The 15303-nt window shown below is 43.2% G+C and overlaps 1 protein-coding gene across 2 annotated transcripts in view; it reads right to left on the reverse strand.

Annotated features, from left to right (window-relative positions):
* DYNC1H1 (dynein cytoplasmic 1 heavy chain 1) overlaps positions 1–15040 on the reverse strand; it is a 46819-nt gene extending 31779 nt beyond the window's left edge. Inside the window, exons 1-21 of one of the 2 annotated variants that reach the window (XR_012650671.1) lie at positions 14684–15040; positions 10768–10855; positions 9987–10160; positions 9509–9764; positions 8406–8592; positions 7955–8226; positions 7618–7845; positions 6026–7102; positions 5562–5741; positions 4802–4951; positions 4402–4548; positions 4115–4255; positions 3799–3975; positions 3575–3685; positions 3373–3492; positions 2911–3150; positions 2234–2389; positions 1750–1863; positions 1011–1121; positions 721–930; positions 175–321 (exon numbers count right to left, since the gene is read on the reverse strand). Coding sequence is in view for 1 of the 2 variants with exons in the window: in XM_075029817.1 (XP_074885918.1) it covers positions 175–321; positions 721–930; positions 1011–1121; positions 1750–1863; positions 2234–2389; positions 2911–3150; positions 3373–3492; positions 3575–3685; positions 3799–3975; positions 4115–4255; positions 4402–4548; positions 4802–4951; positions 5562–5741; positions 6026–7102; positions 7618–7845; positions 7955–8226; positions 8406–8592; positions 9509–9764; positions 9987–10160; positions 10768–10855; positions 14684–14954 (4557 nt within the window). In the remaining variant the exon portion in view is untranslated. The remainder of the gene's footprint in view (positions 1–174; positions 322–720; positions 931–1010; positions 1122–1749; positions 1864–2233; positions 2390–2910; positions 3151–3372; positions 3493–3574; positions 3686–3798; positions 3976–4114; positions 4256–4401; positions 4549–4801; positions 4952–5561; positions 5742–6025; positions 7103–7617; positions 7846–7954; positions 8227–8405; positions 8593–9508; positions 9765–9986; positions 10161–10767; positions 10856–14683) is intronic. The other variant, XM_075029817.1, reaches the window with a different exon arrangement.
* Between the last annotated feature and the right edge of the window lie 263 nt (positions 15041–15303).

The following is a 15303-nucleotide window of genomic DNA, read 5'->3' on the forward strand; positions in this document are numbered from 1 at the left end:
ACTGCTAATATTTACTAGTGCAAACAGTTGTTTGAGAGTTACAAAACATGCATATGCAATTAATTGCCTGTCAACTTAAATAGTGACTATAGTCCCCGCTGACAAACATATAAACTAAAGAAGAGCAGAAGGCAGAATTAAAAGAAGATTCTTTAGCTTTGTTCTCCATTATACCTTGTAGTACGGTGATAGCTTCATAGCAGATACACTGTTGATGTGCTCTTTTACTTTGTTGAAAAGGTCATCCCATCCACGAATCAAGCGACATTTATTCTGGTAATTGACCAAGTCCAGTTCATAAGTGTTCCACACTTCTCTTATCTGAAGAAAAGAATGTTTAAGATCATCAATCATGTCTGCTCCAACATAGTTACAAACCAGAAATGTATTACAGTAATCAGATTTTACTTTTTTTACCCAAGGATTCTGGGTTTACGCTCAAGCTTTTGTTAAAAACACTGAGAATATGATGCACTTAGGTAAAACTTAAGGAACATGGGGTCTTTGCAGTCATTATAAAGGACTGCTTTTCCCAAATAATGCAAGTTTCATCAGAGGAAGCTTACATAGCTTTAAGCTGTTCCCCAAAACAGAGTGCTCCATGAGTCTCAGTGCTTGCATCAACAGCTTAGACTGACAAGTTTACTACACAAGTGTCAGCCACCCAACAGCAAGCCTTGATTTGCTATTAAGTGCATACATACAAGAGCTGATACTAGCCTGTTTCAAGAACTCTTCCAAAGCCATCTCTCCCTGAGCCACGAGCAGTACATCTTTGACAATTGCTTCATTCCTCTGTAAATCGACATCCCAGATCTGACCCAGCGTCAATTCTGAGACAACCCAGTTAACGTGAAGCCTTTTCATCAGCTGTTTCCAGTGACGATCTTTAAGCGCCTCGGATTTCAGTTCAATAACTAACATGTTTATCTACAGAAGACAAGAAAGCAAGTTACATCCTTGAACTCAAACTACAAAAGACACGCATTTTAGAAATGAGTATAACTTACCTTCATGTAGCCCTTCAGAAGTCTCTGAACATACTCATAGGAGGCGTACTGTCGCAAGCGGGCAGGGAAGTTTTTCAGTTGGTTCAGCAGACCATCTAAGTTTTGTCGAAGCTGTCAGTAACATAAAAACAATGAAATCTTTCTCTGCAAATGTTATGCATATAGTTGTAAAGGTTTAAAGCTGTCTATATATTTTTCAAAAACCTGTCGCTAATGAGGTATTATTGACAGTACAGCTCTTTTAGTGTTACACGCATTTGCATAAGATGTGGTTACTCCATAGCTGGGAATGCAATTTTATTGGTCTGAGTAAGATTTATGACATAGTATTGCCACAGACAGTTTATGGCTTAGTGTTCCTACCATGCTCTACCTCCTGAGCATTGAACTAAAACCAATGCTGTTCATTCAACCATGTAATGAAGTCTCCCTAATGATGCCCAACAGCCTATTTAAAAACAGCACAGTTTCTTCTCTGTAGATTCAGTCCAATCTCAACTTCAAAACTACTGCAATTGCATAAATCCAGTGCAAAATTCCTTAAGTTGTGACAAGACCCTGTGAATTTTTTTCAGCTTAGCATGAGAAGAAACACACTCACATGATAATGAAAAAGGTACCTGAACACTGAAAACGATCTGGAATGTGACGATTGAGCATGTCTATCTCAAGAGGTCTAATTCCTAATTTGCATATACTTGCAGTAGTTACGTTGTTTATGTACACAGAAGTGAAGTACCTTGCGAGGCTGTACTGAAACCCAGGGTTGTTCTTTCATTTGATCAATCTGTTCCCAGACCTTAGAGAGTTCAGACCAGACGCCTTTGAGATCCTGCAACTCTTCAAGGGCTACCTATAGTAAAGAATGTATCAAACAACAGCAGTTATTCCCAACTTCTTCAAAGTCATTAGCATGGAGGAGTTAAGCAGAATACTTTTAACATGTCAAAAACCTTCAGATAGCTTGCCAATTCAACAGAACTGCAATAGCAGGTGACCCAGATGAGATTTTCACATCTCACGTCACATAATGCCTTCACAAGACTAAGACAGTCAAGGAAGAGATCACAGACAATCTTTTAAGGCTAGAACTAAACGAGTGGGGAGATCGTGTCTTGACATTAGTACAACACAGGCTCCAAGTCACTCTCTTAAGGGAGAGAGAGATGGATCTGAAACATTTTCATGTGAAACTGACAAGAAGTTGTGTGAGCAGGTTGTACCTGGACACGCTCTTCACTGCCACTGAGTAGTCCTGTATCTGTTAGTTCCAGAGCTTCCTTGGCCTTGGCACACTTCTCACGATCATCCTTCAGCCTACCGAATTTTCCTTCGTAAATGGTAAGAGCTTGAAGAGCCTCTTCTGGACGCAGGTTTCCCTGAAGTTTGCATGGGATACATTAATCGAAAAACCCTATCACCAAGTTGAAGCCAAATTAAAAGTAAGGACTAAATACTAAATGTTGGTTTGTCTCATTTTTCCATTTCCAGTTTGCTTACAATAAGGGTACACACTAATCCAGAATAAGTCTCATCCCACTTTTACATCCAGTTTTTTTGCTTTAGTAAATATCAACTTAGGAGGAAAAAAAAACCAAACCCAACCAAAAAAGCAGCTCAGTTCTGAATCCTCCTACATGCATGCCTCTGACATATCCCTTGTTTCAGCCAAAGCTTTTTTAGTAACTGAAGTCATCTTGCTTCTTGCACCTAACAAAGGCCTACATTTTAAGGGTACATCTCCCTCTGTGGCACACACCCCCCCCCCAAATCATCACATTGGCAAGTTATTATAGAACCCTCAAAAATGCAAAAAAGCATAAAAATAAACTGCCTACTTCTTATTGAATGCAGAGAATCTACCTCATTTGCTGAAAGAGTATTAATCATCACTACTTACTGTCACGGGCTTTGTTTTCTCCCAATCTGTTAGCAAGTCAATTGTTCGGCTCTCCACTGCACGATCCTCTTGAACTATCTTCATCTGCAAATTTGCTACTTGTTGCTGAATGGCAGAATCCTTTCTACGCATGATGTCATTAAAGGCACCCCATTCTCCTTCAATGTTGTCAATGTACAGCCAAGAGGATGGAAACTGGAACCTTTGTTTCTCAAGCAAGCGTTGACCATTGCGATAAAGCTACAAGAGACAGTGGTTGTAAGCTATAAAGACAGAACTAAACTTAAGTCGCAAGGCTAAATACTCAACGTATTTTAACAAGCGCTCACTATAGAGTTCACAGGATTCCTCAGGATATGAAGTTCAAGTCTGTTCTCAAGAGAACTTGAATATTGTGAAGCTGCATCCTAAGAGCTAAGCCTGACGTTTCCAGAAGTGAGAATCATTAGCAAGACAACATACCTCAACTTGCTTTTCAAACTGCTTGATTTTACGTTTCAAGGACTGCACGTATGTGATGAACGTCACTGCATCTGATGTGCTGGCAGTGTCCACTGAATGCTGCTCCAGTTCTTGACGGGACTGTTTGGGGCACAAATCAGTGTTTTAGAAGTCTAGAAGAGTTGATCTGAAAGTGAAAAACTGGAATTTGGACTTGTCTTACCTTAGAAATTTGTGAATGAAACTCTGTCATATTCTGACCAAGCATTTGGCCAAATTTGCTGAGCACTTCCTTGTGCCAGGAGTCATACTTCAAGTTCACCTTTGATTGTACCTACAAATTGAATAAAGTTACATAATAGTAATTTGTTGGCCTTGCTTTTTTCTGTAATACACCCATTCTGGAATTTAATGCATTTATCACAAACAATAATTACAATTTCTTACCTTTCCATAGTCTATTACAACAGGTCCAAATTCTTTTCTGGTTTCTGCATTGTCAAATGTTCCTCTTGCCTTTCTTATCTGAACCAAAAGGGCTTGCCACTTATTCAGGTCTTCTCCAAGACGGTTGTATATGTTTTCAGCCTGCATATCCCACAGACACTGGTACTGCAGCCAAACCTAATTGAGGTATTTCACAAACAACATTCAGAACTTCTCCAGTATATTCCAAGAGTTATGTGTCCCCAGCCCCCAGGAAAACTGAGAGAAAAGTCCATGTTCATTTTAGTTGTAGCATTATGCAGTGTCAGTCTCCTACCTTGACATACTGCTCCACTTCAGTCACAATTCCCATGACAGCAGAGTACGACTCCTCCAGAGCTGCAGGGCCATCAGGCATCCTTGTCAATGCATTACGATAGAATTTTTCTTCCTCAGACAGCTCATAGTGCACTCCAACCTAAGAACCACAATTACACATGTGATATACGTCAATTTCTAGGGCACTCAGATTCAGTCCTAGAGCAACATACTAAGATGCCGAGCACAATTAATTGCAAAGTGAAAATAATTGCTCAGACTTAGATACAACTTCATTACACTTACCTGATATCTCTGACTTTGAATTCTTGGTAGAGACAGGATTACCATCTTCCAAGAAAACATTTCTTGATAAAGTTTGTATCTACACTCTTCAATTGGTGGATTCAAATATATCACCTGGTTGGTAATTCTTAGTTCATGTACAATGTTCTGCAGAAACAGTAAACACACTCAGTTTTACTGGCAGATACTACTACTACATGTAGGCAAGAATTTTGGACTTCAAGAAGTAGCACACACTTTTGAAAAATCAACTTGCACTTAAATGGGAGGAGGCAAGTATTCCTCCAAAATGAGATGCAGAAGAAACATTTATCTCCCATATAAGCCTCAGATAGAATTCTTGCATTAAGTAATTGACAATAAGGAAAGACACAACAAAAAAAGCCACACCAAAACTTACTTTGATCTTCGGTTCGCCACCAGGCTTATGGCTCACTTGAGGAGCATCTGTATCCATGTCAACTTCTGCTTTGTCATCTGCTTGTCCAAGAAGAACTTGGGTCCAGGCCCTCAGTCCAGCTTGCAAACGAACACCCAGGATTCTTTCAATCTAAAGAAAATAAGCCACATTGAAGGAAAAAGCTGCATATTTGCTGCATAAAGGTCCCCACTGTTGATATATTCTCACACCAGGCACACTATGGTGCCTCAAAGAACCAAGTGCTCCTTTACTAAGTAATTAAAGAGGTCTAAGAGTTTTGGTAAATTTTCACTGAACATCAATTCAAAGCTTCTCCTGTCTTCATGGACTTTAATGGAATTAAACAATTTTAACTGCTTTGAAGTTGGCTTACTGTCCAATAACCTGAAACTTAACAGGCAGAACCAAACAATATGAAGGCAATGAGTCTTTGCTACCTGCATAGCAAGTTTTCACCATCCTTTATCTACCTCGCTCCCCAGCACCTTCTAGGCAGCCAAGCTGTATCAAACTTTTTTCTTCAAAGGACAAAACTCCCCTTGAATTAATTGATCCCCAAAGTCAACAGCTAAAAACAAACAAGTCTTGCATCTTCTGTATACTGAAAACACTGAAATTTTCAGAGAATGGTGAGACAGAATCTTCCCTGGGTGACTATGAAGAGTATAATAAAAAAACATTTTGCACCTGCTTAAAATGTTTCCCCTAAATATATACTACTCCTTGATCTCAAACCTACCTCCATATCCAACTTATTGACCCAGATCGGCAAATTGGAATATGAATGAAGATTTAAATCATCCACAGCTTTCTGAACCCTGTTCAAGATTTCCGAGAAAGTTTTGTGATCATACATGCATGTTTCCAATGATCTCACTTCCAGGTCTATTTTCTCTTCAATAATGAGCAGATCATCCACCTGAAATGGTTTAGGAAAAATAGGATGTTTAGTTTGACAGGTTGGAGGCAACAATAATTATGCAGTAATGGTTAGTCACTTCTCTCTATTTGGATGCAGCAAGTCCATCAATTTTAGTAGTACTAAAAGATCAATTCAGCTGGCCAATTTGTGCCAACTTGATCAGCTACTTAACCAAAGAGCTACAGAACAGGTCATCGGCTATCCAATTCCACTTTTGGTTAACCACACATTACTTAAGTATAAATGTAAAAATTTTGCAGAATTTGAAAGATAAAACAAACCTTTTCCTGGAAACTGAAGACGGTCTCAGCTAAGCGCTGTACATACGGATCAAGTTTGTATGATTCCCACACGAGGGCAATTCCTTCTGCAATCAAAGCCTGCACCTCTTTCTTCAAGCCAGCCACCAAAAGTGAGATAGTATTACGCTCTTCTACTTTTTCACATGTTCGTTCATATGTACGGACACTTTCAATGAGAGAAATAGCAAATGGGTAGAGCTGGTTTGCTTGGTGAGCTTTGTTGACAATTGCTAGTGGAACACGGAAACCAAGCCATTTCAGGTTTCGGACTTCTTTTGAAAGCGTAATTATTTCTGGGAGAAAGTTGACTTTCAGTTTCAGGACGTTTCCAGTTCGACCTCTAACACGAGTGCTTTCAATAGTGAAAATACGACCAGACACACCAAGATTGCGTTGCTGAACTTTTCTTGCCCAGTCATCAAATATCTCCTGAGTGTTGAGTTTCATGCGAAAGCTATCTCCATCCTGCTTTAGCTTCTGACCTTCTACATGGTTCTCCCAACCTTTGCCAAGGACATCCTCAACACGCTTCATGTAAGCAGTGAGCTGTCTGTCAATCTGTTTTGCCCAAATTATAGACCCAGACACAGGAGGCAAGTCACGAACATGACTCATTTTACAAGCCTGACTCTGTGGGTATTGTACTTTAAATTTGTCATGAAGAGACTCGATATCATCTTTTACACGCTGGATCAATTGTGTTTGATATTCTCGAATGGCACCACGAATGTGAGGTCTGACAAACAAAGCATTAAACCGGGAGAAGATTCTGAACATTTCATTAGCATTCTTTGCTGTACCAAGCTGGTCTCTCAAACGGGCAGTTATTCTTGTTTCAACTCTATCAATTCTTTCATCATATCGTTTCATTGCTGCCTCCCAGGCTTCTGTACCTTCTTTGGAAACATCTAACCCATCTACTTCCTTAACATTCTCATAAGCAAGATTGACTTCTTCAATCGCATTAGCATCTGCAGCATCAAAAAGGACTTCTGCTACTTTCATATCCTGTGGTTCAGGTACCTCTCCTTGATTTTGCTGGGCAACAGCAGTTACCTGCATTAGAATCACAGTTTAGTGAGTTGGATGCTTCAAAATTTACCTACAAATAACTAAACACAGACTGTTTTAATAAGAACTGCAAAACCCCTACAAATTAGTACCAAATCCTTAACAAACTTGCAGTCATGTTTCAGATTTAAGTTCCACAAGGAATGGGGCAACGCAGTTACTTCACAAACTTCCACTACTGTGCAGCATAATCTCATTTTCCACTGTGGTTTAGCTAAGCTAAGTATTTACACACACAAGTATTTACACTTATTTACACTCTTCTACGTTATGTGTGGACTTGCTGTGTCTATTAACATGAGTATGGTCATGTAGTATGTGATGTAGGTCAGAATTAAAGCTAAGCCTATTAGCAAGGGTTCAAAATTAGACTGTTTTTGGAAGCAGACAGTGAAACTGAATGTTACATTCGTTCTGTGTTGGTAACTTTTTAAAGCAACAGTGAACACTCTTGAAGAAGCCACACAGATTTTCTGTCTGATAATGACCAAGAAAGTTACCTGAGGTCGCAAGACTCTCACAATAACTGCCCTCAGCTGCTCATGCTGACGCCTGAATTTCCTCATTTGATCAAGACGACCCTGGAGTTTCCTATGAGCAGGATTGATACGCCACACCATCTTCAGGTTCTCTTCCCTTTTTCTTTTCACAATATCTCTGAGCAGAACTTGTAGCTTCTCATATTCATCATCCCAGGTTTGGAACACTTCAAAGCAGGCAACCATTACCTGAAGAGAGTTTCAGAATAGGAACTTAAGCTCCGAGATGAAATGCTTCCTGAAAATCACTATTCAATGTAAAAATACAGGCACCAGTATCACAAAACTATGAACATACCTTTTCAAATTCTTCATAGGCAACATGCATCAATTTTCTGGTTCCCAACACTTTAAGTAGCTGAGAGCTCAGATCTCTTGAAATAGCCTCCACTAAACGCAGTGCCCTTTGGATTGGGTATTTTGTATTTCTGATTTTTCTCAAATGGGTAAATATTGCAACAAGGGCCTGCCTTATTTTGTCCAGCTCAGTAGCAGACAGCAAGTCATTCAGCGGAAAGTCTTTCATCAGTGGATTATAGTCATTCACAGTTTCCAGAGCCTGTTTTAGACCTAAATGTAATAGAAAAGACTGTGAATATAATTTTTCATTTCATTAATCAAATACATAGCTTTAACTAGACCAAGGTTACTCTAAATAGCATTGTTCGTTGTACCACAATGTTCAAGTTTCTTAACAGCTTAAGTTCTGTAGGACACTTGTGAAAAATTTTATTGAACAGACATTTTACCTGTGTCCGTATCAAAGCTCACAGTTGCATGAAAACGTTTGCCATGTTTTAGAATATCCAGAGTCAGAAGAACTTCTGGACTTTCACGTTTTTCCTGAATGCGATATAAAGCCCGTTCCAAATTTAACCAGAAGCTTATCTCCTGTAACGCAGTGCCCGATGCAGGGTCCCGATCTAATTTGGTCACCTTAAAAGTAACAGAGACAAAGAGAAGGGAGGGAGAAGAGCATTTAATTTATATGCTTCAACTGTAAAAACTTGCTCCATTACTAAATATAATTGAAACACATAACATCTACTAGGTTTTAATAATCAAACCTCAGACAGTTTTGGCACTCATTCTGCGAGAAGTGTAGGAACCGCAGTGCAACGAGAGTCAAAGTTTAATTCTAGTGGTCCTAAAGGTCGGTTTTAAGACCTTCGTGTAGTATCTTCAGCACAGCCTAAAAAGGTCACCTGTCCACTTCCCTGATCAGTGTCTGTATTCTGGTTAATGGCAGATAAGACAGACAAGAAAACAAACATTTTATGCTCTGGAGTAGGAAAGGGCACCACTGTTCCACGACCAGTAGGTGTTTACTGCGCCCATGGAGGAAAAAAGCCAGAGTAGTATCTGAGATGCTATTTTTGAGTGACAGCAGAGTTCTTTTTAAAAGTAACAGGCAGGAGTACAAGAGATAACAAGATAGGACTGCAGCAACTGTTCTGAAGTGGTTGTGGATGCACCTGGGAAAATAAAACAAACCAACAAGACCTGTTTCTCTCAATCTGCTGCAAAGATTTGAAGAATACTTAAAAAATTCACAAGGTTACTGCCAGTTACTTGAGTCTATTACAATAGAGATAAAACAGTCATGCTCTCAGCTACTTGCAGAACAATTTAGACTAGACTCTAAATTTAGACCAGGCTTAGTCTAGCCTAGTATTAGACTTAATCTAATTTAGACTAGCATCTCTGATGACTCAGAAAACTGGTCTCAGATCTTCAGAGTACCCTGCATGGAGCAGTATTTTACCAGTTAAAACTGTGAAGACAATAAAAAGTACTATGTGGAAGTTCTTATCACATCGTCTAGTACTTTTTTCTTCTTTTTTTTTTTTACCTTTTGTATCTCTCTAATCCAGCGGTTGACTCCAGATTGTAGCTGATTGAGGAATAACGGATCCTCAGCCTTCTCACCAAAATCTGTAACCTTCGGTTTTTCTCCACGTTCATAACACTGCTTGGCAACATTAGTAATGGTTGCATGAATTGGCAGACTAATCTCTGGAATTTCAATATTCTGCTGCAGATGCAAGAGGCCCATTTCAAGTTCTGCAATCTTTTTCTCAACTGAAGGAGCCATCTTATCTCCATCCCTGAAAAAGCATAGATGTTTCCTTATAAGAAGCCAAAACAAAAACCATACACAACACATTTAAGCCATCTGAACTACCTCCCCAGAGTCAGCAACAGCATCATATGCAACTGTGTGCTTAAACAATTTCACATGACTTGCCTTGAAGAATCACTGTTACTTTTTTCATTAAACACCTACTTTAATTCACTAGCAGAGAAATGCAGTGTTTATACTGAATTACCTGTCTGCTTTGCCAGATTCTCTGATATAGGACTTGAAAAAGGGAGCAACAGCATTGCTAATGAAAGAGTGTAATGTTTCATACGGAGAATCTTCACTGAGAGTGAGCACTCTCAGTTGGGAAGACACTGGTTTGTCGGCATCAATCACTGGTGTACGCTTAATGAACGCCAGGCTGCAGAACAGAGGAGAGAGTTACCAACTAAACATTTGAAACTTAAGTGACAGTTACAATAGCTTTAATCTGCCTGCAAGTTTAGGTTGCAGGAGTCAAATGCTAACCTGCATCATCATACTTTATAATCTTTCTTCTAAGAGAACTGAACACAAGTCTTCCAATAAATACATCTTTCTACTTCAGTAATGAGCCAAACGTAGCTATCAATAAAGACTGTGCAGTATGGGCACACTAAAGAGGCATACATGAAGCTTCAGAGTTAAATATGCATTAAGGTTAAGTGACAAATATGTAAGAGTCAGACGTAACCGAAAATTATTGAACCCAAGTTGCGTATGTTACATTTGCAAGTATGCCAAATTAGTAAGACCTTGTTTCCTTAACCTCAGAGGTAGAAGTCCTAAATCCATTCCTTCCAGCCTCATGACACACCCTTTTTTTATCAGAGCTTCCACCCTGAAAAGCTACTGCCCCACCTGAATAAAGACACTGCATGAAGCACTAGGGAAACTGGAGGTAAATTTGTAGGTAAAGTCAGTAAATCTGCTTGTGTAGGTTTTGCATTCATAGGGTAGAAATGTCAAGATCTATTTTACTAACTCACCTGTTTGATTTTATTCCATAATGAATGTCAGTGCTGATACTGTAGGAAATGAACTCTTTTTCCTCTTCTCCTTCATCTCCCACATCCTCTGCAAAAAATATGTACGTAAGAAATACTCTATTTCTAAGGCATCTGCCACTCTCAACAATCTTCTGCTATTACCAGATTATTTTCTAACCTTCAATTTCTACACCAACGTAATTAACTAAATTAAGTTAAATTTAGCTTTGCAATATCCCTCAGATTTGGAGTGGGTTCATTAACAAAACTCCATTAATGTTTTTAGGTTGCTATAAAAAATGATGAAACATTACAAGCAGAAAATTATAACTCACATTTTCAGAGAGAAATCTTCCGCAATAGAGAATGTGCATTTATTTGTAGACATATGCTGCCAGGATAACTACACTTCAGTGAGAACATTAAACAGCTGCTTTTTTCTTTTAATGGTTGCTTCGTATTTTCAGACTTTTTCTTTGAAAACGATTTGGAAATTAAGTCTCTGAACAAAAAAACCTCCTGACAAAACAAAAACCCAAGTCATGGAAGTACTCGGGCATTACCACAGCCAATGTATCACAGATGATGTAATTGCTGGGGATGCAGGCAGTTGTGCTGCAATGCAGTGATTTCGGTGCAGAAGGTTACTCCCTGTTGGGGGACACACTCTGACTGGACACATTACAGTGGACTCTTGCGCTGCTCTGATTTCATTTGGCCCTTCATAGGAGATACAGCCTTTGGGTGTCACATTTGTGATTCCAAGCACCAGAAGCCTGCTCACAGAACAACACTGCACTAGATGCCGGAGGAATCCATATGAAAGCTGTTGGCAGGCTGTGTAGCTCGTGATACTTGTGGTGGGTTGACCCTGGCTGGACCCCAGGTGCCCACCAAAGCCCCTCCATCACTCCCCCTCCTCAACTAGACAGGGGAGAGAAAATAAAACAAAAGACTCATAGGTCGAGGTAATGACAGGGAGAGATTACTCAATCAAGTACCGTCACGAGCAAAACAGACTCAACTTGGGCAAAATTATTGCCAATAATTTCATTGGCAATAAATTATTGCCAATCAAACCAGAGTAGGGTAATGAGAAATAACACCAAATCTTAAAATGCCTTCCCCCCACCCCTCCCTTCTTCCTGGGCACAGCTTCACTCCTGAATTCTCTGCCTAACTGCCCCCCCCCCCCCCCCCCAGAAGCACAGGGGGACAGGGAATGGGGGTTGGGGTCAGTTCATCACACGTTCTCTCTGCCGCTCCTTCCTCCTCAGGGGGAGGACTCCTCACATTCTTCCCCTGCTCCAGCCTGGGGTTCCTCCCACAGGAGACAGTTCTCCACGAAATTCTCCAATGTGGGTCCTTCCCACAGGCTGCAGTTCTTCATGAACTGCTGCAGTGTGGGTCCCTTCCATGGGGTGCAGTCCTTCAAGCATGGACTGCTCCAGCATGGGTCCCCTGTGGGGTCACAAGTCCTGCCAGAAAACCTGCTCCAGCATGGGGTCCTCTCTCCATGGCGTCACAGCCTCCTTCAAGCATCCACCTGCTCCAGCGTGGGGTCCTCCCCGGGCTGCAGGTGGGTATCTGCTCCACTGTGGACCTCCCTGGGCTGCAGGGGGACAGCCTGCCTCACCAGGGTCTTCCCTACAGGCTGCAGGGGAATCTCTGCTCCGGCGCCTGGAGCACCTCCTCCCCCTCCTTCTTCACTGACCTGGGTGTCTGCAGGGTTGGTTCTCTCACATGTTCTTACTCCTCTCTCCAGCTGCAATTTCTGTGCTGCAGCAACTTTTTTTCCCCCTTCTTAAATGTGTTATCACAAAGGTGCTACCACTATCGCTGATTAGCTTGGCCTTGGCTGGCAGGGGGTCCATCTTAGAGCTGGCTGGCCTTGGCTCTGTCGGACATAGGGGAAGCTTCCAGCAGCTTCTCACAGAGGCCACCCCTGTAGCCCCCATGCTACCAAAACCTTGCCACACAAACCCAATACGTACCACACAGCATTTTTCATTACTCAGAAATATGGCTTCTGTTTTATTGTATTTGCAATCAGCAATTTACTTCATACTATCTAATCCATGCAAAATTTTCAATAATTTGCTTTTAATAGTATCAGAGAAAACAAGATCTCCATATGCTCCTGGAGGTTCTGAATCTGTTAAGTTTGAAGACTGGCTGTCAATCAGAGAATCCACTTTCCCTAAATAACTGCTATTAAACCAGAAAACATCAATGGAAATGCCTTCTGCTCATAGTAAATTATTATTTAGCTTCTAAAACACCTAATAAGCATCTCAATTTGTTTTTAACCATACATATATAACAATACCTACGTGACAAGCCTGGAGCTAACTGATCACCACTATCTTCATTACTTCCAATCTGAACTAAGAGTGAGCAACCTCCTGAGCCAGACATAAGAGAAATTTAGAAATCATCTGCATAGCCTATTAACATCCAATAGATTTTCTTTAAACGCGGTATTGTGAATTCATAAAGATCGTTGTTCTCCGCCCCCCTAGAAAATTCTAGTGTTATCGCTGCTGAAAAAGAAGTCTCAAACTTTGGAATGGGAAGGAGGAGGATAATCCCCAGAAATAGGCGTAAGATAAACAAAGACAGGATATTTTGGGCAACATCTTAAGTTCACAGTGAACAGACAGCTAGTAGAAGAACCTTCTTCATGTTTCCCTCAGTGTGCAGCAACCGCAGGTCATATATCCAGTATCTTATACTGCAGCTGTTGACATGTTAAATAATGCAATATGAAGTATGACTCTTAAGATTTGACATACACCTACAGGGACTGAACCAACGGCACGCTAGGTGCAGACATCCAGAAGTTTAATATTAAAATTTTGCAAGCTCACATTGGCAGGCATGTAGCCATGTATGGACTGTAGGTCTTGTTTAATAGTAAAGGTGTGTGTTATTAAGGAAGCCTAGTTATATTTTGTTGTTTATTAGACTGGATTCTGTGACAACAAGCACCTATTTAGCAACAGATTTGCTGGCAATAAGAAGTCATTTTAGAAATAAACAGTCAGCAACCGCAGTGTGTCAATAACAAAGATGTTTCTGAAGTCTGAGTGTCAACTTAGCTGTAGCATTTAACGCAGCATTTGATGAGATTTCCGAGAACCATTTACAAGCAGCATGGCCACCAGGCTTTGCTAACTAAACAAAGACACTGTAAGGTCTACATCTTGATTTATGAATTTCGGAATCTCGCTAATTAACCATGGAATAATGCTTTTTACAGGCTGATTCAGGTTTGGGTTTTGGTTTGGGGTTTGTTTTTTTTTTTCTTTTCTCCAAGGTTTTGGGGTTGGTGGGTTTTTTTCGTTCTGTTTCAGAGCGGTTATCTGCCGTGCCAAGAAGGAGGTCATTTCCCCGGCAGGAAGGAGGCCGCAGTAGTTAGCGCCTACAGCCTACTGACGAAGCACTTTCGCCGCCTTTCCAAGCAGGACAGGCTACAGCCGCGGCAACACGCAGCACCCGCGCCCACACCCAGCCCACAGCCCCGCCGAGCATCTGCCCCGAGACCGCCGAGCAGCGTCGGCTCAGGCCCCAGAAGCGCAGAACAAAGAATAACGGCGGAGGCCGGGCCAGGCGGAGGCAGCAGCCGCCGCCGCCGCCGGACCCGCCCGCCCCAGCGGGCCCTTGCGGCCGCCGCCCTCGCGTAACACCGAGCCCCGCGGAGGGCGAGGCCGAGGCCGGGCCCGCAGCGCGGCAGGCCGGCGCGTCCCCGACCGGGGCCCTCCGTGAGGCGGCGGGCCCTCCGTGAGGCGGCGGGCGGGGGAGGGCGGCGGCGGCGCGCCCCTCCCACCCCTCGGCAGGGCGGTGGCTCGAGGCAGGCGGCGACGGGCGCCGCCGCCATTTTGAGAGCGCGGCGGCCGCCCGGCTCTCGCCTCACCTTTGAGGGTGGAGCGCTCCACCAGGACCGTGTGGACCTGCGGGTCGGAGAGGAACTTGCGCATATGCTCCACGGCGCCCTTCTCCTCCAGCGCCGCCTCCAGCACCGCCGGCGCCTCGCCGCCGTCCTCCAGCAGCAGCGGCACCAGCTTGCGCAGGTGCTTCTGCAGCACCGACACGTCGGCCACGTTCTGCACCGCCGAGCCCGACACCTCCATGCCGCCTTCCTCGCCGCCGGGGCCGCCGCCCCCGCCGCCGCCGGAGTCGGACATGCCGAGGCAGGGACACCGGCAGCCGCGCCGCGCTCAGCCGCCGCCGCCCCGGCACTGGCCCGCCCCGCCGCGGTGCGCCGCGCTGCGAGCGACGCCTGGCCGCCGCGGGGGAGCCTGGGAAGGGCAGTCCGTCCCGCCCCCCGCCGCCGGGCCGAGGGGGCGGCGCCCGGTCCCGGCAGCCGCCGGGGGGAGCGGGCGGGGCCTCCCCGCCCCCGTGTTTAACAAAGGGTTGAGGGCACCGGTTTCTTCTGGAAGGAGGGAGCGGTAGCTGAGCGGCGGGGGAGAGGGGCGAGCCGCCGCCCCCTGCCCTCGGCTGCCGGGCAGCGCAGCCCGGCCGAGGTGGGGTCTG

Source organism: Buteo buteo, chromosome 6 (assembly GCF_964188355.1).
Source record: "Buteo buteo chromosome 6, bButBut1.hap1.1, whole genome shotgun sequence".
Classification (NCBI taxonomy): Eukaryota; Metazoa; Chordata; class Aves; order Accipitriformes; family Accipitridae; genus Buteo; species Buteo buteo.